The sequence below is a fragment of the Alternaria infectoria genome (assembly GCF_024043175.1).
Source record: "Alternaria infectoria strain BMP 0036 chromosome Unknown scaffold_12, whole genome shotgun sequence".
In the NCBI taxonomy this organism is placed as follows: Eukaryota; Fungi; Ascomycota; class Dothideomycetes; order Pleosporales; family Pleosporaceae; genus Alternaria; species Alternaria infectoria.
Window position 1 is genome coordinate 409,997 of NW_026250701.1, and position 20,059 is coordinate 430,055.

General features: G+C 53.7%; 5 protein-coding genes across 5 annotated transcripts; 2 read left to right on the plus strand and 3 right to left on the minus strand.

Annotated features, from left to right (window-relative positions):
* Positions 1-285: 285 nt before the first annotated feature.
* On the plus strand, positions 286-1,028 carry J4E92_007362 (uncharacterized protein; the record flags this gene model as incomplete). The annotated part of the gene is made up of 2 exons (XM_051498725.1): positions 286-402; positions 453-1,028. The coding sequence occupies 2 exons, from the start codon at positions 286-288 to the stop codon at positions 1,026-1,028; spliced, it is 693 nt and encodes a 230-aa protein (XP_051350999.1).
* Positions 1,029-1,514: 486 nt separating this feature from the next.
* J4E92_007363 (uncharacterized protein) lies at positions 1,515-3,667 on the minus strand (the record flags this gene model as incomplete). Its single annotated transcript, XM_051498726.1, has 3 exons — positions 1,515-1,547; positions 1,599-3,391; positions 3,445-3,667. The coding sequence occupies 3 exons, from the start codon at positions 3,665-3,667 to the stop codon at positions 1,515-1,517; spliced, it is 2,049 nt and encodes a 682-aa protein (XP_051351000.1).
* Positions 3,668-7,027: 3,360 nt separating this feature from the next.
* J4E92_007364 (uncharacterized protein) lies at positions 7,028-7,949 on the minus strand (the record flags this gene model as incomplete). The annotated part of the gene is made up of 2 exons (XM_051498727.1): positions 7,028-7,153; positions 7,536-7,949. 2 exons carry the CDS (start codon positions 7,947-7,949, stop codon positions 7,028-7,030), a joined length of 540 nt encoding a protein of 179 aa, XP_051351001.1.
* Positions 7,950-12,910: 4,961 nt separating this feature from the next.
* J4E92_007365 (uncharacterized protein) lies at positions 12,911-13,817 on the minus strand (the record flags this gene model as incomplete). Its single annotated transcript, XM_051498728.1, has 4 exons — positions 12,911-13,044; positions 13,095-13,513; positions 13,561-13,745; positions 13,794-13,817. 4 exons carry the CDS (start codon positions 13,815-13,817, stop codon positions 12,911-12,913), a joined length of 762 nt encoding a protein of 253 aa, XP_051351002.1.
* A 261-nt stretch (positions 13,818-14,078) lies between these two features.
* J4E92_007366 (uncharacterized protein) lies at positions 14,079-15,844 on the plus strand (the record flags this gene model as incomplete). Its single annotated transcript, XM_051498729.1, has 2 exons — positions 14,079-14,157; positions 14,205-15,844. 2 exons carry the CDS (start codon positions 14,079-14,081, stop codon positions 15,842-15,844), a joined length of 1,719 nt encoding a protein of 572 aa, XP_051351003.1.
* Between the last annotated feature and the right edge of the window lie 4,215 nt (positions 15,845-20,059).

Genomic DNA, 20,059 nt, shown 5'->3' on the forward strand with positions numbered 1-20,059 from the left:
TATCTGCGAGTCATATCGTGTGTTACTAAACAAGCTAATGTAGTTGCCGTTTACATGTCCACGTCGGAAGTGACGATGCAAGGTACCACGACGCTGACTAAGCCGACAACGGTGACGCTTGCTATCTGACATGAGCCCCACCAATGTTCCGATCGGACCTCCATCATCCCGACCAGAAAGTGCTCGAAGTACCGCGCTCAACACTCCCTCTCCTCCAGATATTCACTTCCTGACCTCTGTACTCCAATTCTAACCTACATCGACCCTACGAACACAACGAACACCATGGTCCGACCAGACAAACCCCGCGACCCCATCGCCGGCCCCGAAACACCACAACCACCCTTCCCAATAAAGCTCCGAGGCCCCGTAGTAAAAGGCTTCGGACGCGGAAGCAAAGAGGTACAAAGCCCTCAACCCTCCCAAACTTCATCCTAAGCTAACGTCACCAGCTAGGCATCCCCACGGCCAACATTCCCCTCTCCGGCCTGAGCATAGGCGGCCACGACGCCCTCGAATCCGGCATCTACTACGGCTGGTGCACGCTCGACACCTCCACAATCGCCCACTCCACCTCCTCTACCAGCGTCCCCAGCGCCACATCCGACACCTCCATCCCCTCGCAATCCTCCTCCCACGCCGTCCTCGACCTCGAATACTCCTCAGAAACGCCTACGCCCTCCACAATCTACCCCACCGTCCTCTCCATCGGCTACAACCCGTACTACAAGAACAGCCAGCGCAGCATCGAAATCCACATCTTGCACAGCTTCGAGAAGGACTTTTATGGCGCGCAGCTTAGTCTGATGATATTGGGGTTTATACGGCCGGAATATGATTATGTGAGTAAGGAGGCGTTGGTGGAGGATATTAGGGAGGATATTCGGGTTGCGCAGAGGAGTTTGGCGAGGGAGGGGTATGAGGTTTGGAAGAGGGATGAGTGGTTGAGGGGAGGGGAGGATGTTAAGGTGAATTGGAATCTGGAGGGGCAGAAGGATGGGGTGGGGATTGCGCAGATGATAAGTTAAGAGGTGATGGAGGGGGATGGAGAGGGGAGAAGGTCTCACGATGCGCATAACGAGGGATGTTGTGAATGGAACGAAACATTATTATCATACTGTTGTTCTAGCCGTGGAAAGCATTGGTATCGCGCCTTTGGTGGCAGCTCGTCTACTCCGTTTACGCCTTAAAGTACGCCCTCGAACACCTGAAACACATAACAAGAAGTAGCATACCAAGCACTACCTTCCATGATGCGCACGTCTCGTGAGACGACTCTGGTATCCATGCATATGCGCCAATTGTCCCAGCAAACCAAAACCATAAAAGCACTTTTTTACTGCCGCCATGACATGATCGTATATCAATCCAAAGTCCATCGTCCGTATTGAGGCAATCCGTCGTTGAGGAATGCAACAAGAGCTGCGTTCCCTACAACCCGACCCAAGCAGCGAGAGCTGCTTGGATTGAGTTGTTCGAGCGGAGGCCAGGATTCATCTTCGAATCCATCTCGCTCATTGCAGCCCTTTGTCAAGGACAGGCATGACCTACACAATCATTAGCACTTGACCCATACATAACTTCAAGGTTGAACTTACACTCATACAAACAAGCACCGGCATATCAAACATATCGCGCTTGATATGCCACCAGATCATACAGTCAACCATACCATTCTTCGCACCGAGCCGTTGCATGGCACTTTCGCCTTCCACCTTGACAAGCGGATCGACCTTGACATCAGCACCAGCATTCGCATTCTTCATTTCCTGGATGCGATCCATGTCTGCCTTGGTCTGGTATCTGAGCATGTTGACGCGCTGAGAAGCGTAGCCGTGAGGGTCCTGGTAACACAGTTCGGAGAAGTGCTGGAGGAACTCAAGGGCGGATTTGGGGTCCATGAGTTCGATGATGTTGACGCTTGGTGTGGTCTCGGAGTCTTGCGCGGTGAGGTTGGGTGTGGTGTTTTGGGTTGAGCCCGTTTCGCTTTCGCTTGTGTCGCGGTTCGTGCCCGTGTTGACGTTGAGGTTCGGCTCGTGGCCGAGGAGAACTTGGTCTTTCCAGCCCGTGAGAATGGTAAACTCCTTGTTGATGCCGACGATTTCGCCTGAGCGACGACAGATCAAGAACGGTGTACCGACTTCCGCAAAGTGATCTTGCAGTGTCATGACCTGACGCTGGAGACCCATTTCTTGATGAATCAAGTCGTCTCTGTTCAGCTCTTCCCGCACTTGTAGCAATACAGGTCGGTAGTTTTGCAGATACTGTTGTGCCTTGGCGACCCAAGGCCTCGAGTAGTTCTTGTCGATCAGCTGATAAAGCCTGTGGTAGCCCTTAACATAATCGTATGGCTTGGTAACCCCTTGGTAGATGCTCTTGGTATCGCGTTGACGCTTGCGAACACCATTCGAGTGTATCGGCTGAAGCGCTGTGGTCGAAGGTCTGCTTTCGTGTTGTGATCGACTAACAGCCGGAGAACGCTGCGCATGCGGTCGATTTGTGTTGGCGAAGAACGCTGCAGTCGCCAGCGGGTTGTCACCCTCGAAAGTAGATGCATCCGTAGAGGCTGGGCTTGCTGTGTGGCTCGCAGGCCCTTGGCCAATAACGAATGCGTGAGGACCACTGAGGCTGTCGTTTCGAAGACTATGGTGATCGTGGCCAGCGGTATTTGGCGTGTGAACGTGCATGCTCCCTTGCCGCGAATGTGCGTCTTGCCATTCGCCTGCTGGAAGTCCGTTCGCATTGTATGCCATAGCGGTTGCCGCGTTGTTCTGGTCCGCGTAAGTTGAGGGCATCTGTGCGTTGTACATGTTCACAGCGCCGTTCATGTTCATCATCGCGTTGTCGTGAGGTGTGTCCACTGCGCCTGATGACATGTGGCCAAGCATGCCAAATTCCAGGGCTCCGTAATGGTTTCCGAAATTGAGGCTCGAGATGTCGAAATTGAACAGTGCGGGATCACTTGGGTCGAACAAAGGTCCAAACTGCTGCAATTGGCCCTGCTGGTTTTGTGACATGGGGTTTGGTGCGTTTTGTACTGGGCCGTGGTGTGTCTGGTTGAACGGAGGTGATATTGGCGACTGCTGATTGCTGAAGGCGTGACCGTCTTGAGCCACAGGCATTTGCCCTGGTATCGAATTGGGCGGGTAGAATGCCGCGGGCTGGGCTTGATTGTACATGTTGCTTTGTGGAGAGACTGAGACTGGTTGTGTGTCGTGACTCGGTATTGGTGTTGGTCGGTTACCGTTCATGTACGGGTAGTGACCGCCCACACCAGGCATGAGCGCTCCATCTGGCGCATCGTGGAGATACTTGGCCTTTTTGCGCACGCCGTCCATGCAGTGATCTTGGAGGCCGCGCTTGATACAGCGATTGCACGGCCTCTCGTCGCCTGGAAGGTGTCAGTCCCGCCATTGGATGCAATGACTCACAATCAGTACTCACCACATGTCAGATGGGCTCGCTGGCAGGCAAAGCACGCTCTCCGCGCCTTCTTCCTCCGCGGTCTTAGAGGGTCTTTTGCATTGGGCTTTCCATTGGTAGGCTTCTGGCTGGAATCGCCGTCGCCAGACTGGCGGTCTGTAGTCTGTTCAGCAGCCATGTCGTCGTCCAGGTCGCTCCTGTACTCGGGCGAAGGAGAGGCATCTTGGGCGTCTGGGGTGGTCATGATATCCCCTCTACTGGCGCAGGCACTCGGCCAAGCACGGACGGTCGCTGCGGTGGACGGAGGCGCTGGGGAGAGAGCCTAGTGCTGCGTGTAGCCGTCAATGGTGATCTTGGGGTGTTCCCAGCAAAACGGTTCAGCCAATGTGTCTGGGGTGCACGGCTGGAGGCGTTCCAGCTGCGTGTTTTAGAGTGCGATCACGCGTGCGCTGGCTGCTTGAACGGGCGCTGCCGTGGCACTCTGACAGGTCCAATGACGAGCTATGCAGGGGACCCAGAGAGTGAAGGGCTCTCAATCCGGCGGACAGGTATGGGACAGAGCTATTGTGGTACGGGGCCGGGGTCCATGTAATCGAGGGAGCATTCCAGGAGCACACAGAACCATGTTTGATAGCGAAATGCTACCGAGACGCGCTGCCCATGCTGCTGGGAGTCGAGTGTGGTTCTACGAGCGGTGCCGGGGTTCGTTCAGCGAGCCCGCGGGAGGTGAGAGCAGCAGCGTGGCAGTCACGGGTGCGGCGTCGCGTCGAGCGCGGAAGGCGCGACACGATAGGGCAGTGGGGTGATACAGCGCGTGCAGTCACGGTCAGCGCTGGGGCAGGTGCGATGGGCGATAGCGATGTCGATGGCGATGGGCGATGGGAGATGATCGTCTGGGGAGGCCGGCTACGAGTCGCGACGGAGCGCGCGGTCGAGGCGATGGAGGCGCTGCTGGGCTTGACGAGCGGCCAGGGCACTTGCAGCGCTGTGTGCAGTTGAGAGTGGGCTCGCGGCGTCGGGCGCTGGTCGTGTGCGGTATATTGGAGCTCGCTGCAAGATGCGCGCAGATGCGATTCCCCGCAATTGGCTGTTCGAGGTTTGCTGGAAGGTGCAGCCCACGCAGCTGCCTCGGTCCCTGTCGACCGGTAAGCCGCTTGCTTGGCCGGCCGCTAGCCCGCAGTCACGCACTTCTGCTTCACTATTTGACGTCGCTAGCCCTTCAGCCACTCTGGGGCTGCTGTCTGCCACATGATCGTCGTCAATACATAGGTGGATCGCGGTCAGTCCATCTTTGCAGATTGGGCACCCTGCTGCAGACGGCCCTGCCCAGTCACTCGCAATTCCCACCGCGACACCTCATGCCACACAGCGCATCCCCAAAAAGCAAGCAGCCGGCATGCCCAAAGTGCCTCAAACTCGGCTATGAGGCATGCATGCAGTGTGGGATGCGAGGCCTTGGCGTTGGTTCTCACTGGCGTATCCCCAGCCTATGGGCGCGCTCGTATCACCAACTACCATCACTCGCTACGCTTCGCGAGCGCTGTGTGCCCTCACTGTCTCCCTCACCGTGTCTCTGGCCTGCCGACCACGTTTCCTCGCACGCCGGTGCACCGCCCCCGGCAACGGTACCATCCGCAGCCGCTTTCGTCTCTTGTGCATCCGTTGTCCCTCGAGCTGGCGTGGCCGCCCTCGTGGCGCTCATGTTCCGTCGCACAAGGGCCCGGCCAGCCTGCTTCATGTGGTCTCACGTGTGGGCGCAAATTCCTTGATTCAATAAAATTCTTTCGCATCAAACTGCCGTGTCACTCGCTATTATTAGTCCTCTTCCAGTCAAGTCTGCCACATGCCCTCGCGTCGCTTCCATGCCCACTATGCTGATGCATATCGACTGCCTCCCCTGAGCCGCTTGCCATATCGAAAGAACAAGATTGGAAATCTGCAACAATATACGTTAGTGGTTCCCACGACCATTCTCTTGGGTCTCTTACGGTGCCATGGCCAGCGCAAGGAACGCAAGTAGAGTAGTTGCCCACTGGTAGCCGAGATCTTTTCCAAATCAGTGACCGCTCTTTCATCATGGTGTGCCGTCCTAGGGACTTACTGTTGTACATCTGAACACCAAATAGTCTATGTCGTTAATTAGTAATGAAGTCTGCCCCAACGTTGGTGCTAGCTTACGGGAAAGCCGCAGCAAAGTACGACCGCGCGAAGCTGTTGGCCGCGAGAGCCGATGCAGCGTAGACAGGGTACTGTTCGGCGAGGTCACTATCTCTGTACCCAAGAGCCTGGTCCGACTTCGGTGCGTGGTGGGACTTACAGCTTCCACCAAGAATGTAAAGACCCCTGAATAGACCCAGATGACACTACGTCACGGAACACGGTCAGTGAGCTGTTCATCGACGACACCTGGAGCGTCTAAAAGAAGAAAACCTACCCAAGGCCAAATACTGCTGAAAAGATAATTGGAACTGCAGTGTCATGGTCAGTTGTTATTGCGACTGGACAATATGCACGATGATGTCGTACCTATCCAGTGAACCTGCGGAAGCCGGGATGTTAGCCATGGAATCTTCCATGCCAGTAGAATTCTAAACTTACTGAGGAGTATGTCGTCCACCCAAACCCTGCATACGTGTGATTAGAAGCTTGTTCGAGGCGAGGCCATGCAGCGGCTTACCAAAGAGTGCGACAGGGACGACCCAGGCCCCAACAATAGTCGAAGGGAGCCGAAACTCAGGTTCCGAACCTCCGGGCTCGCCTCCTTGCTCCTCGCGTTGCTGCACGAGCCTGCCGTATATCCTTCTCCAGAGAGGGTCCGTGGAGACACCCGCGAGCATGCCAACCAACAGACCCAAGAATGCGAGTCCAACCTGCGAGATGCTGAAGCCATGGTTGTTGCCGAATACGAGAGGAAAGGCGCCAAAGAAGAGGTACAGGATACCCAGCAGAATGGCCGACAAGATGCAAAGACTCAAGCACTAGATCACAACAGTCAGTCCACCAATCACGGCTTCACTAAGCGCGGAGACCCACCATAGGCTCGAAGAAAAGAAGTTGAAACGGGCGGATGCATGACCACAGCACGGTTTTGGCGATAGATCTGTCCATCTTCTCAATTGGCGCTATCCACTCTGGGTTGCCGGTTTCTTTTCGCAGTCGAATCGCCTTTCGACGGAGCAAAACGGGGTGGTACGTCTCAGGCACGAAAAGAACGATTAGGCAAAGCTGCGAGACTAGCATTAGTCTCTAGTACACATGGTGTGCAGCACAACCTTACCTGAACTCCAGACCAGATGATGAGAACATAGAAACACCTGGATGCATGTTAACAAATCACCGATTTCTCCGCAGGAGCTGATCGACAGCACGCTCGATACGAGCATCAGGGGTAGATGCTGCCAGCTCGGCCAACGCCATCGCAGCCGCAGGTGCAGTGTCGCAAGGTGGGGATAGTGGGCCTGGAATAAGCACTTACCATCTCCATGTAGTATTTTCCACGATGAAGCCTCCTATCAGAGGGCCTACCTCTGGCCCAACGAACGGGCTGGCTGTGTAGACCATCATAGGTGCAGATAGCTCCTACACTTACGTCAGATATAGACGACTAGCGAGCATCGAATGTACTGACGTGTTTCCCGAACATGTCACCGACTGTCCCTCCAGCAACACTGAGGAAGGCTGAGCCAGCTAGGCCGTCCAAGAAGCGCGCAACCAGCATTGTCTGGATGTTCTGTGCCACGGCGCATGGTATCATCCAGATGAGGAAGAATGTGAACGAGCAGATATAGATTGGCCTTCGACCATAAAACTGGATCATGTTAGTCGATCACGGGTACGGCGAAGTGCCGTTAATTCCCGGCAGCTGTACGCACCTCCGAGAGCGGACTTAGAATCATCGGTCCTGCGCCGAGTCCCGCAACAAACATAGATAGACCAAGCGTGCACACTAAGCGCGAGGCCCCAAACTCAGGCTCCAGCTGACTATACGTCGACGTATATAGCGATGAGGTGCATGTCCTACATTTAGCAATCGTTAGTTTGTGCGCGTGCAACGGTTCGTATATGGAGTTGATGACGTACACGCATAGTGAACTACTGGCGCATATCAACACGATGAGCCATCTTCGTAGTTTGCCCATGCTCCGTGGATTCTCTGGGTCGGCGTCACCATCCCAAGTCACAAGGTACGGTTGCTCTGTTACAGGGCCGGGTCGAGAGTTGCTTGGGCCTTTGGCGTTGGCTTCTGCGTCGAGGCATGTGTAGCCATCTCCTCCAGCTCTCGAGTGATGCGATCTGACGGTCTTCAGACTCCTGCCGTCTTGCGAACGTCTGCTTTGGCTACGGCCTCTTTCAGCTGTTGCGTCATTCAGCTCCTTCGTTTGGGACTGCGTAGCTCCGCCGTGTGCAACATCTTTCTCTTCGTTGATGTCGGCAGCAGATACTCCTCTCTTCTCGTACTCGCTTGACGCGCTGTCTTCATGTTGTTCGCGTGCCGAGCCAAAGCTCGTTCTTTCTTTCGACTCCATTCTGATGAGTCTCGCGGTCGCTCTGGGTGCTAGAATGGAACGCAAGGTCCGACGAGTACCAAAATCACCAACAGCACGCCAATCTTTCAGAAACTGCTCCACTCTGGAAACGACTAGTTGCCGCTCGGATATAACTCGCTAAGGTTTTCAAAGAACCCCTGATGACAAACCCTGGTTATGCGACGCGATGCAGGTCCAACAGGCGAAGGAATGAAGTGGGAAAACCGCGGCAAGAAGGGATACTGTATACTACAAGCAGACATCGCGCTTCGACTAAGCTTTCAAACCGCGCCGCGGCGATCGGCCCAAAGGCTCTGGAGCCACTCGTGCGCAGAGTGGGGTGGCGTCTTCCTGCCATAACGGCGCCAGTCTGTCTAGATTGCTGGGGTGCGTATGTGCGTCATCCGGCTAAGACATCTGCTAGGGTTCTGACATGAACATGTTGATCAGCATGCTGGTATGTAATGCGGATTTAACGCGCAAGTGCCGACGATGAGTCCCATGGCAGACGCACACATCGACCTGGAGATACAACACCGTCGTCTTTCGTGAGCGGCCTTCCGACGGTACTTCCGACAGTGCTTCCGACGGTGCGATTCATGTCTTCGCCCTTGAATTGCCGCGATCGGCGCAAGACCTGCCGATGGCAAAGACTAGCGGGCCGTAATTAGCAAAACCATCCGTTCGGAAAAGCATTTGCCCTGGTCCCTGGAAACTGCTATGTGATAACGTCTTTCAACCTCACGTTGCCCATTCCAAACATTCGCAGAAGGTAACATATCGTATCTCCGTGTTGTAGTCCGTTGCAGCCATCGATCGTGTTGGAGTTGTTGTGCAACTGGCTCGCAAGGGCGCACCTGCCCACCACGATCGCCACTAACTCCAAACCCCGAGACCACGAGGCATCTCGTTCTGGCTTTGAAAGCAGAACGCAACATATGCGCTTTGTAACAATCTATCTGCTTATCTAGGTGTGGTGTTTTCAGTGTAGAGATGACATCAGATGTAAGCTTCTGACATACATATTCGGACTACCCAGGTGCCGCAATAACGGCACCACGTGGGAAATGCACTAGGGGAGATGACGGGCGTTGGTAAGGAAAAAGAAAGCATGAAGCCCTTCTTCCAGACGTTTCTAGGTAGCGCCTTGAGCGCGCAAATAATACCCGAGTACGCCGCCGATGGAATGGCTGATGCATGTCTCTCTGTATTTGTCGTGGATGCCGATGTGGTGGAAGGGCGTTGCGCATTCGATACATGTGTAGTAGTCCGCCTCATCGATATCAGGTAAGCCATCAGAGCTTGGTCAGTGATTCAATTCGCCTCACAGTGGCTCTTCTCATTGATCGGTTCTAGGACAGAACATGCCTGCATTGAATGGAAAGCTGGAGATGACGAGTTGAGCGATGCGGCGGTGATGATCTGCTCGGGTTATTCGAATCGGAACTATGCGAATTAAAACTACATCCATACGTCACGTTAATGATACACTATCACAAGTCGGAGTTTTGAGGGGGATCTCGCGGTTCCTAGCTGTACCTAAGAAGTTCAATGCTCGCAGCCCACCTGGGCATGAGGCGGTTGTGCATCCATGACATCAAGCAGATAGAGCAGTGTCTATCCATGCAAGTCTTGTTAGACGATTCTCCTCGTCCTATTTCCTACTAACATGCATGATGTGCACTGAGTTTACAGGCCGTAATTGTGATCACTCTTGTTCAATGGAATACTTGATGCTCGTTCGAGTGATGCGCTGTTGAGATGTACACAGCGATGCACAATCTAAGACACTCCACAGCATGTAATCATACAAGCAGAATGTTAGCTGGACAATATCTCCAAAACGGCGTCTTCCACAAGAATGCGTGAAATCTAGAATGTGTATCATAGCTAGCAACTCACGCCTTTCCAAACCGTGGATCGTGACAATCAAACTCCATGATGCAGCCCTATTCCTGCCATACTCCCATACTCCCCTTCCTCATACCCCAAATCGTGCCTTGATCGTGTACCACTCCTGCCACGAACCATCACGCCCTTCTTCCCCAACGCGTGCCACTTGCCATCTGGAGAGCCCCCATGCCATCTAAACGAGCAGCCACCCTCAGTGCCATAGCAAGCGCATCTGAACACTGGCAAGAAGCCCGGCGTCCCATGGCCCCCTACAAAACCCCGTCCTCGCCCCCAACACCACCTTTTCTCTTTCATCCCACTTGCATTCGTTTTCGCCCTTTCCTTTCCTTTCCTTGCACAGTGCACGGTGACATGCTAACATGAGGGCTCCCGAGGGTTATTGAGGGCTACTGAGGGATACCACCCGCTCCTTGGCCTTCGGGGTCCTTGGACCTTCGGGTACTCGGGCTTTCGGGGCCTGAAATAGGATATCTCCGCTACGATGCTCTTCCATAGCATACGTGGTCATCTGGGTCGGGAAGATCAAACAGCCCTTTGCCAGCGTGAGCCCAGAGTGTCTTCGGATGCATTGACGGTGTCTCTTCACTGTGTGACTCTGCTTGGGCAACATTTCTTGCATGTTTCAGATTAGTGCGAGAGCGCGAAATGGCAACTTTCTTCCTCCTCTTTGTGATGTTGTGATATGGTGACGTGAATACAAGCCCTTGCCTTTGCCTTTGCCTTTGCCTTTGCCTTTGCCTTTGCCTTTGCCTTTGCTGCTAATTCGGGGTCTGCAGATGTTGTGTGTTCGTGACTGACGATTCTGTTGGTTGGTTTATCGCTCCTGAAGGCGACGATGACGCATGCGGTACGTATGGCCGCCGCCGCCAAGGCGACCTCGGGATGCAACAAGAAGGTGAGCATAATGAATATGGATTGGATGCTAAGATTTCGGCCCGTAATCAGTCTTCAAAATGAGTATGACATAGCCCATTGGGACTGCGCAGTATGTAGATGTAAATGCTGTATATGGCGGACCATTTGACTGGGTCGTCGCTTGCGCCATCGCAATACCAATTGAAGGAGTGGATTGCAACCATGATAGATTACCACGGTCCATATTACAAATACGATGCATTTGAGCGTTCATACCATGGTCGTACCGCCCCACACCCAGCGTTCAGGAATATAAAAAGCCCTGGCATCCTCGCCTTCACCTTTACTCCATGCGCAAAACTGTCTTCCTGTCAAATGGAGATATCCTATCATTCGGTGGCAGAACACCGAAAAAAAAATCTTCCTTCTGTCAAACCCCCATATGCCTGAGCAGCCACAGCCACCAAGAAACACACTACTCAAAGCCCCTTTCTTACTTGATTAGAATGCGTGGTTCTGGATAAGTGTCCTTGATGGACTCGAACTCAACAGGCCGACAGTTCATCGGAGGCGGTGATGATAACGACAGATGGACAGGAATCTCTCCAAGAAGGGAATCCACAAGTCCGAAACTGAAAATATCTGAGCCTCAAAACTAGATAGTTGGGAAGTTGGGAGGGTGATGGGCGGGTGGGATTTCATGGTGGGTGCGGCGAAGCTGGGGACGGGTGGGATTTGGGTTGCAGGCTGCCGCGTACATGCTCTTGGAAGTTGATAAGTTGCTACGGCATTAGACAATGTATACCTCAACCTGAAAAATGTATTTTTGAACAATGTTCTTGCAGAGTGCAATACGAAATGTAGTAAAGTCACGCACAAGAAGTGGCATAGCAAGGAAAACCGTTCATTTGATCCAATCTCGTTATACCTGCCGCGTCCAGCGCGAAAATCCTAGTAATAAGGCCCAGGAGTAGGTTCCCAGTAGTGGCTATCTAAACATTCCTCACGACCGCACGCCTCGTAGCCATGCGTCATGATTCTGTTGAAGGTGCCGCGGCGCTGGAAGCAGTGTCTGCAAAGCGCGTTCCTCTTCCAGTCGTCGCCATGGGGGTTCTTGTATATGGAGATGTCGTGCCGGAGGTCGTCGCTCGTATCCATCAAGTGTAGTGGTCTTAGGTAGCTGGGTGTCTCAGGGGGTTCAGGGGACCCTGACGTAGACCTTCGCGTGTCGTTTCGTTCAGGTGTTCTTGACCGAGGTATTGTAGGCGCCAGGGTTCGTTTTGGTGAGTCGCTCCGCAGCTTTTTGGTCTGATGTTGTCGCCGGGCTGTCTCTTGGCTTCTCCCTCGCTTGCGTGCTTCGCAATGTCAGCGCCTGGGTATGGTCAAAAATTTGGATGTACGTACGACACGCGGCCCAGGAACTCTGATCTGAAGGCACAGTTGAGTCCGTCAGCGCTGAGCTCGGAACCGTCGTCTCAGTTGAAGCTGAAGTGACTGCCGAAGTCGGAGGCTCAGCAGGTGAAGGCATGGACGATATATCAGAGTCGCAGAAGAGAAGTGGCGACTTGGAGGGGTCGATATCCTCCCCAGTGGCATCTGGCTGAGCTATGAAGCGCGAAAGTGGGATCTGTAGGCTCCTGAGTGTTGGTCGGGGCGGTCGGGGCGTATCCTTTGTAGGGCCATCTTGTGACCTGATTTCGTCGAGGAGCAGGCGTAGGAAGGATGTCGACGGCGCGGCACCGCTTGGGGACTTGGAGGTGGGCCGTAGGATGGGTGTAGGCATCTTGATGCTCACAGAGTGCGATAGGCGATGCAGCTGGTAATGGAGCTAATGGTAGCGCAATAAAATTGGGACGGGACTGGATGATGTGAGGTGAGGGAGACGCATGGCGGAGGAATTGAAGTTCTCGAGTTCATGTCGTGCGTGGGGAAGGTGTCAAGGAAACAACAGAAGAGGCAGCTACGATGCCGTCACATGCGACTGCCCCGTACAGCGCTGGAGGCTTCCATTGGATGCACGTGTCAGCGAGAGAGAAACTACGTCGGGTCTAGACAGCAAACGGGTCATGATGAAGTGAGATTCGCTACGAGATGCCACATAGCTCTCACCTGATATGGTATACTACAAGCCTCGTCTATCATGCAGAGGCCGTTCCGTTGCGCCTGTTCATATCGTGCATTGGTCGTGTTGCTCATGTCTCGGACATCTCGGTGTCCTCAGCCTTGGCCAGGCCGTGCTCCTTCAGCAGAGCATCGATCTCGTCCGCTCCCCACAGGTGGTGGTAGATCTTGCCCTCCTTTGTCCTTCCTACTGTCGCAAATTCAACTATGCATTGTCAGTACTCTCCCGGAATAGTAGTGAGATGATGAACGTACTCTTCTCGCTGCTCAGCTTAGTCGAGTCCATGGTCTTGCTGAGCACCTTGACTGCGAGACCGCATGCCTCCTTCAAATCGCACTCCTCCTTGTAGTCTTGCTTCAACAAGCTCTGCGCAGAGGCATTGTTCGCGCCGACACTGGTCGCCTTCCAGCCGCCGTAGTTGCCACTGGGGTTACTCTGGTAGAGCTGGAACTGGCGCTGGGGGTCCCATCCTGCGTAGATGAATGATACACCGAACGGTCGGAGACCTCCGTGCTGCGTGTAACCCTGCTTGAGATCGCATAAGCGGCGGACAAGCTGCTCGCACGGAATGTCTTCGTTGTAGGTGAGGAGGTAGCGTTGGGCGTTTTGACGGGCGTAGTTGATGAGGATGTTGGCGTCGGCGGTCATTCCTGCTACAGCGCAGATCATGTTACTGAAAGGGCATTAGTCACGGTAGAATGATGTTGACGGTCCACGCACTCGTTCAAGATGTACAGCTTCTCGGCTGATGTGTCTTGCTCCAACAACTTGCTGGTGACCTTCCTCTCTGCGGCGAGCACGATGCCATCCTGGGCCAAGATGCCTAGCGCTGTTCCGGCGTGCGAGATGGCTTCGAGGGCATATTCGACTTGGTAGAGGCGACCTTCGGGGGAGAAGATGGTCGTCTATGCACCGTTAGCAGTGTCCTGGCTGTGGGTGCGGGTATATCGTACCCTGGAGTCGTATCTCCGTGACATGATGGCGGTCTACTCTGGCGGTCTGGGTGGTATTGGGGGTGTAGACAGCAGTGGGCGAGGGAGAGGGCGGCGGGGAAGTCGGGGCGTGGGCTGGTGTTGATGGAAGCTCCAGGCACAAGCTCCTACGCAGCGCGTCGGCGATTCAGGCTGCTTGGCGCCGACCACTTTTTGGAGCGCGCGCTGCAACACCAACTTTCCCATCCCCAAGTCTTTTCGCAAGAGTTGAATAGCTTCAATTCCTAGATGCAACACGACACAACCATGTCGGACATACCAGTGCGACCGCCTGCACCAGCTGCACCGCTTCCCCCAGGCTGGACAGAGCACAAGGCGCCCTCAGGTAGCTATAGCTCCTACTTGCGTCATATGCTTCCATTAACATTACAGGTCACTCATACTACTACAACGCCGAATTAAATAAATCGACATATACGCGACCTGTTGCAGAGATCCCGCAATACCACAATCCAACGCCGCCACCTGCACCCGCACCCTACAACGCGCCTTCGAATTACGGCCTTGGCCACGATAGTCAGACAGCGCAAACTGCCTCTCAGCCTCAGCCTTCAATCAACGACTTCATCTTCGCGAGCGCGCCGAAGCAATTCCCCAAACATGGCGGGGCGCACCAACAAGCAAGAGGTGGGCATCGTGGAGGGATGCGCGGAGGGCAGAACAGCTTCAACGACCGAAGAAGAGACCGCGATGATAGGCCAAAGCATCGCCAGGACATACCAAACTGCGCGCCATGGGTTCTGGTCAAGACAAAGTTCGGACGACGTTTTGTGTGGAACAAGGACACGAATGAAAGTTTCTGGAAGTTCCCGCCAAATGTCATGACTGCCGTTATCGAGTTCGATCGGAAGGAGCGCGAAAAGAAGGAACGTAGGGAACGGGGCGAGCCAAGCGACGTGGAAGAGGAGAACGATGCTATGGCCGAGATCGAGGCGGAGCTCGCAGAAGCGGAAGAGGAGGTGGAAATAGTCGAAGTGGACGGCGAGGAGGGTATGGAGAACGATGAGGAGTATGAAGAGGTCGAAGTCACGGACGATGAGGGCGAGGCGTCAGGGCATGCACAGAAACGACAGCGCACCGAAGAGCCATCTGGAGACCCACAACCCGAAGAAGATGACGATCTTGCATGGCAACTGGCACAAATGGAGGAGATGGAGATGGACCAGGGCTACGACGATCAAATCGACGAGGAGGAGCCTGCTTTGTCCGAAGAAGACTGCAAAGCGCTGTTCAAGGAGCTCCTCGAAGACATGAAAGTCAGCCCATTCGCACCCTGGGACAAGATTATAGAGGACGGTGTGTTATTTGACGACGACCGTTACAAGGCTCTACCGAATATGGCAGCGCGCAAAGAATGCTTCAACGAATGGTCGCGTGACAAAGCCCAGTTTCTTAAGGAAGAGAAAGCCCGGCAAGCGAAACGAGACCCACGGATACCGTACTTGGCCTTCCTCGACAAACATGCAACACCCAAGCTCTACTGGCCAGAGTTTCGCCGGAAATACAAGAAAGAACCTGAGCTCAAGGATACCAAGCTCCCAGACAAAGACAAGGAGAAGCTATACCGCGACCACATCAAGCGTCTGGCCATGCGATCGTCCGACCTGAAATCCGATCTGTCAGCGCTCCTACGGGCTCAGCCTCTCGCTCTCCTCAACCGCTCAACAACCATCGATACCCTACCCTCCGCCGTACTAAGCGATCTCTGCTACATATCCCTCCCACCATCAACACGCGAAGGCCTCATCAACACATACATCTCCACCCTACCACCTGCACCCGAGGGCCTCGTCTACTCCGCCGAAGAAGAAGCAGAACGCGCGAAGAAGTGGGCCGAGCGCGAACGACGCGAGAAAGCGCTCGCAGACCGTGAGCGACGCGTTCGTGAGGAGAAGAGAAAGCAAGAGCGCGATCTGGCCTACGGGAAAGGCAGGTTACGCGAAGAAGAAGCGGAGATTGAGCGAGCGATGAATGTGGGGAAAGAGGGCTTGAAGAGTTATCTGAAAGAGTAGATACCCATGCACGTAATACATACGCTGAACTTCAACTTACATCGATGTTATCAAGATAAGACTTGCATATTGAGGTTTCTCAGAGTTTGGTTCTGTAGTCGCTGTACCACTGGTACGCTTTACAATCCCCCTCTTCATCATACGTCCGCGTAAGTCTCATCCCCACATGCTCACCCACGCCCACGCACATCCTGCAACACGTATATAATCCCCTCCACCTCCCCTTCTCCTTCCTCCATCTACTCTTCCCATCACCCCAGACCCAAACATCCTCCTCGTGAGAGATGTATGAATTGATGTTTGGCTCTTCCTACCCCTTGTCCCCTCTACAAGAGTAGTCCCGAAAAAGCGTTGAATGCGACATAACCCCTACTGGTGGTTTAGTCGTCTTCAATACTTGACGGGATATGAAAGAGTTCGATGGAGGATACTTTCTTCGAAAGCACTCTTCATCGGATTCTTTTCGGTCTGGGTGTGAGCGAGGCGGTGATGAAAAGGACAATGAACAGTTCACCCTGACGAGTTACTGATGCAGAGTAGGTAACGGTTGTTCTATATACATTTCTGAGCCTCGGGTTGATGTCGATGTTGTTTTTGGTGCTGGTGGTGGCACGATGGTTATTTGATCGTTAGTATGTTTGTAGTTCAATGGAAGACTTGCAAAATTGTCCGACAAAGTTATTTGGATGTTCGCTTTTGAGTTTCAAGATACACTATCACTCAGTACTTTCGCTTTTTTCATGAGAGCGTGTTACTTGGGACTGGCAACGTCGATACCGTCAATTTATCCATCAGAAGTGTCGGTCTTGGTGCCGGGCTGGGTGGAGTGAGTGGGGACGGCAGAGATCGGGTGAGATGAGATGAGATGAGATGCAGGTGGGACCTGAGTGGAGGTTGCATGTATTCACGGCGTTACTTGGTCTTGGCCCATGCTCGTGTTTACGAGATGTATCTCGCTTTCGTGAGTCGGTCTTAGTGTTCTCGTTCTCGCGTTCTACGGCATCACTGCTTACCGCGATGGGAAGGTTGTCTTGAATCCTATCGATCACAGTCTCTCGTTCTGTTTCTCATTCTCATTCGGAGTCACGGTTCCAATCAGAGTTCTCGCTTTCGGATCCTTCCCACGTCTCCACCGTACTCATACCCAAACCTTCCTTGGCGATATCAACCTTACATCCATGATCCCTCGATCGCCGCAGGGACAATAACTCTCTATCACTAATCTTGGCTTTCCAACTGCCCAACTATAGTAATTCCACGCTCAACCATCGATTCCAGCATCGGATTCGCATCCTTCGCTGTGGGCTACCCCTGTATCCACCGACACGTTACCTCCAAGAAAAATAAGTAATCATCCGAAATCCCACGCCATAGCCTCATTCTCCACACCTTAACCTACTGTGCCTAACCTCTAAACCTCCCCAAACAAGTAATCCATCGATCACAGCACCGCATTCGCATTCCGTTCCACCAAAAACCACATCTTCGTATCCAGAGTTGAGATAAAGGAAGGAGTAGCGTACCAGTGCGTTGGTTTGTTCACAGTCTCGTGTGGGTAGGAGCGGGTATCTTACAAAGAACCGTGCCCAGGCTCGCTTTCGCTTTGGCTCCGATTACTGATTACATGAGGACTACGCTAAGGGAAGGTGCCGCGCAACATCGGTGTGTGCGGTTGTTCGCGGTCGGTGGTTTTGCTTTAGCTGCGTTGTTTCTTGTGCGAAATGACTGCATGCGGTAGTTGTTGGAGGAGCTGTTGATGATAGTCTCGCGTTCGCGTTGGGGGGTTCTGCTCGAGCAGTGCGTATGGGGGTGCTAGTCGGTGTAGTGTAGGTTAGGATAACGGCTCATGACGACGACGCGAGGGCCATGAGTCTCGGTCTCGTTCTTATTCTCTTTCTCATTCTGTTTCTGTCATGTGCTGGAAGTCTGATTCGGTTCATCCCGAGGTCGTGTTGCTCCCGACTCTTGCGCAAATGATGAGGCCTTCCCTAGACATCTCCAAGAGGATGGATACGTGGATACGTGGATACATGGATCCGCAGGCACTCGAGCTGAGCCCTTCAGGGTCGAGCGGCGCTGAGAGAGTCTAGATGCGACATTGATCTTCCACTATTTGCGTCTTGATCCGCTTCCCTGCATGCGAAGTGCAAAGTACGATGCGTAAACTGTATGGTGCTGCGTTGGCATCGCACATGTCAACATACGCCTGCCGGTCACTCTCCCGTGCGTGGGACACCGGCGAGACGCTTGCGAGCCAATCGCAATCCTGGCCCTAGGACGGCTTTCCCCGTTAGGCAACAACTCAAAGACCATCGATCGCGGCAGGAAGGGCACTGCGGGGCTCCCAGCCCTGTGGAACCAATCGTAACGGCGTCAGCAGGGATAGGCACCGCATGCGGTAATTCGCGCGAGCGGTCGTAGATCACGGCAGTCTTGGCAGAAAGGGCAATGTGGAGCCGCTACTGGCCCTACAGGGCCAATCGCAAGTGTCAGGCAGGGCTGGCGACCCCGTTGGGAAGGTTTGCAAAAAACTGTCGATTCCACCCACAGGAAGGGCACTGGCCCTGTGGAGCCAATGACGGCCGCCAGGCAGGGCTGGGGATCTCGGATAGGCAGGTTTGCGAGGGAGCTGTGGATCACGGTGGCCGCGAGTGAAGTAAGGGCCACGAGGTGACGACCCGAGACCTCGGGATTAGGTTGGCTCTCTTCTGTACTCCTGCTGTGAAGCATTGGTCTCACCATAGGGTTTTCTGAACCAACGAGCTGCAGGTGTGAAGCTACCTCTTCTAGCAAGTTCCTGGCTGGCCATCGATTATAGAGCTCACGCACGTCGTTGTTTATGGTCGATCGTACCTCCCTGTACTCCCCGGTCCACCTCAGATCAGCGAGCGGCAGCTGCGAAGATACTTCGTTAGGAAAGTTTAGGGCTTGCCATCGATTACGGCGTGACACTATGCATGCCCAGGTCGGCGTGCATGCATGAGTACGACAAGTCCTCTCATCTGCTGTGCCCTCCTAGTATCACCTTGCCCGCTCCCGACCAAGAAGCTGCAGATGAGAAACTACTGTATCTAGTAAGTTATCAGTTGACCGTTGATTCCCAGAGTGTGACACCACGTTTTCAACAGTTTTTGTACTTCCTCAACACATTCAACACACTATTTCGAGTAATGTTGAAGCCGCGTGTCGATGCCTGCGTTCCACACCACCTGGGCACGGAACACCGCAGGATGTCACCAACACAACATGTGCCATCGTCATTACCCCGCCAATTCTACTCAACACAGTAATTCCAAGTGAAGTGTTGATCGTAGGTCCTGCAGTTCGTCCACGCCAATTGTCACGCAACAGTCACACAGCGTCTGTCCTTCCCGCCCTACCCCGCCAATTCAACTGCATACAGTAACTTCCAAGTAAAGTGTTGATCGTAGGTCCTCCTGCGAGCTATGCACAGCCGGCATATTCAGGCATCAATCTACCTAGTCAAAGCAACAGTCACACAGCATACATGCGCGCACCTCCGTTGCATCACACGTTACACCCCGTGCCAACACTCAATATGCCGGAAGCAGTAAGTTGAAGCAAAGGTATGGATCTATGGATGTGGCATGGACACAACCCGCATATGCGCCATTCCGGTGCCAAGAAGCTCAACGCACTGTATCGAGTAGGTTGAGAGAAGAGTGTAGATTGCAGTTGCATGAGAAGACATCGGGGATGCGGAAATGCACCTTATCCACCCTTCTGCATGCCGCGTCATGGTCACAAAGAGGGGTGATTTGCGCATTCCTGTGTACCCAGGTAGGTATGATGCCTGTGTGTGTGGGAGTCTACCTGCAGATATGCCGGTAAACGGGGCGAGGACTAAGGTTCGTCACCGATGAGAGTATGAGTTGGACAAGGGTAGACGAAGGAGGGGTTGTTGCATTACTACATATAGTAAGAAAAGTGGAAAAGGCCAGAAAACCGTGGATTACAGCGAACTGTCAATCTCGCTTACCGCATGGCCTCAAGAGATCACCTGGGGAGAAAAGGCTTAGCTGGAGGCCTGACACCGCATAGCATGCACTACCACCATCAGCTAGCCAGGTTACACAAAGCAGTGCGAGCAGGCAACATTTTGAACGAAACAGTATGTGTATTTTGGAACAGAAAGAAGCAATGAGCGTACACGTAAGCAATGAGGTAAATGGATGGCAGATACCGTCTCCGCCT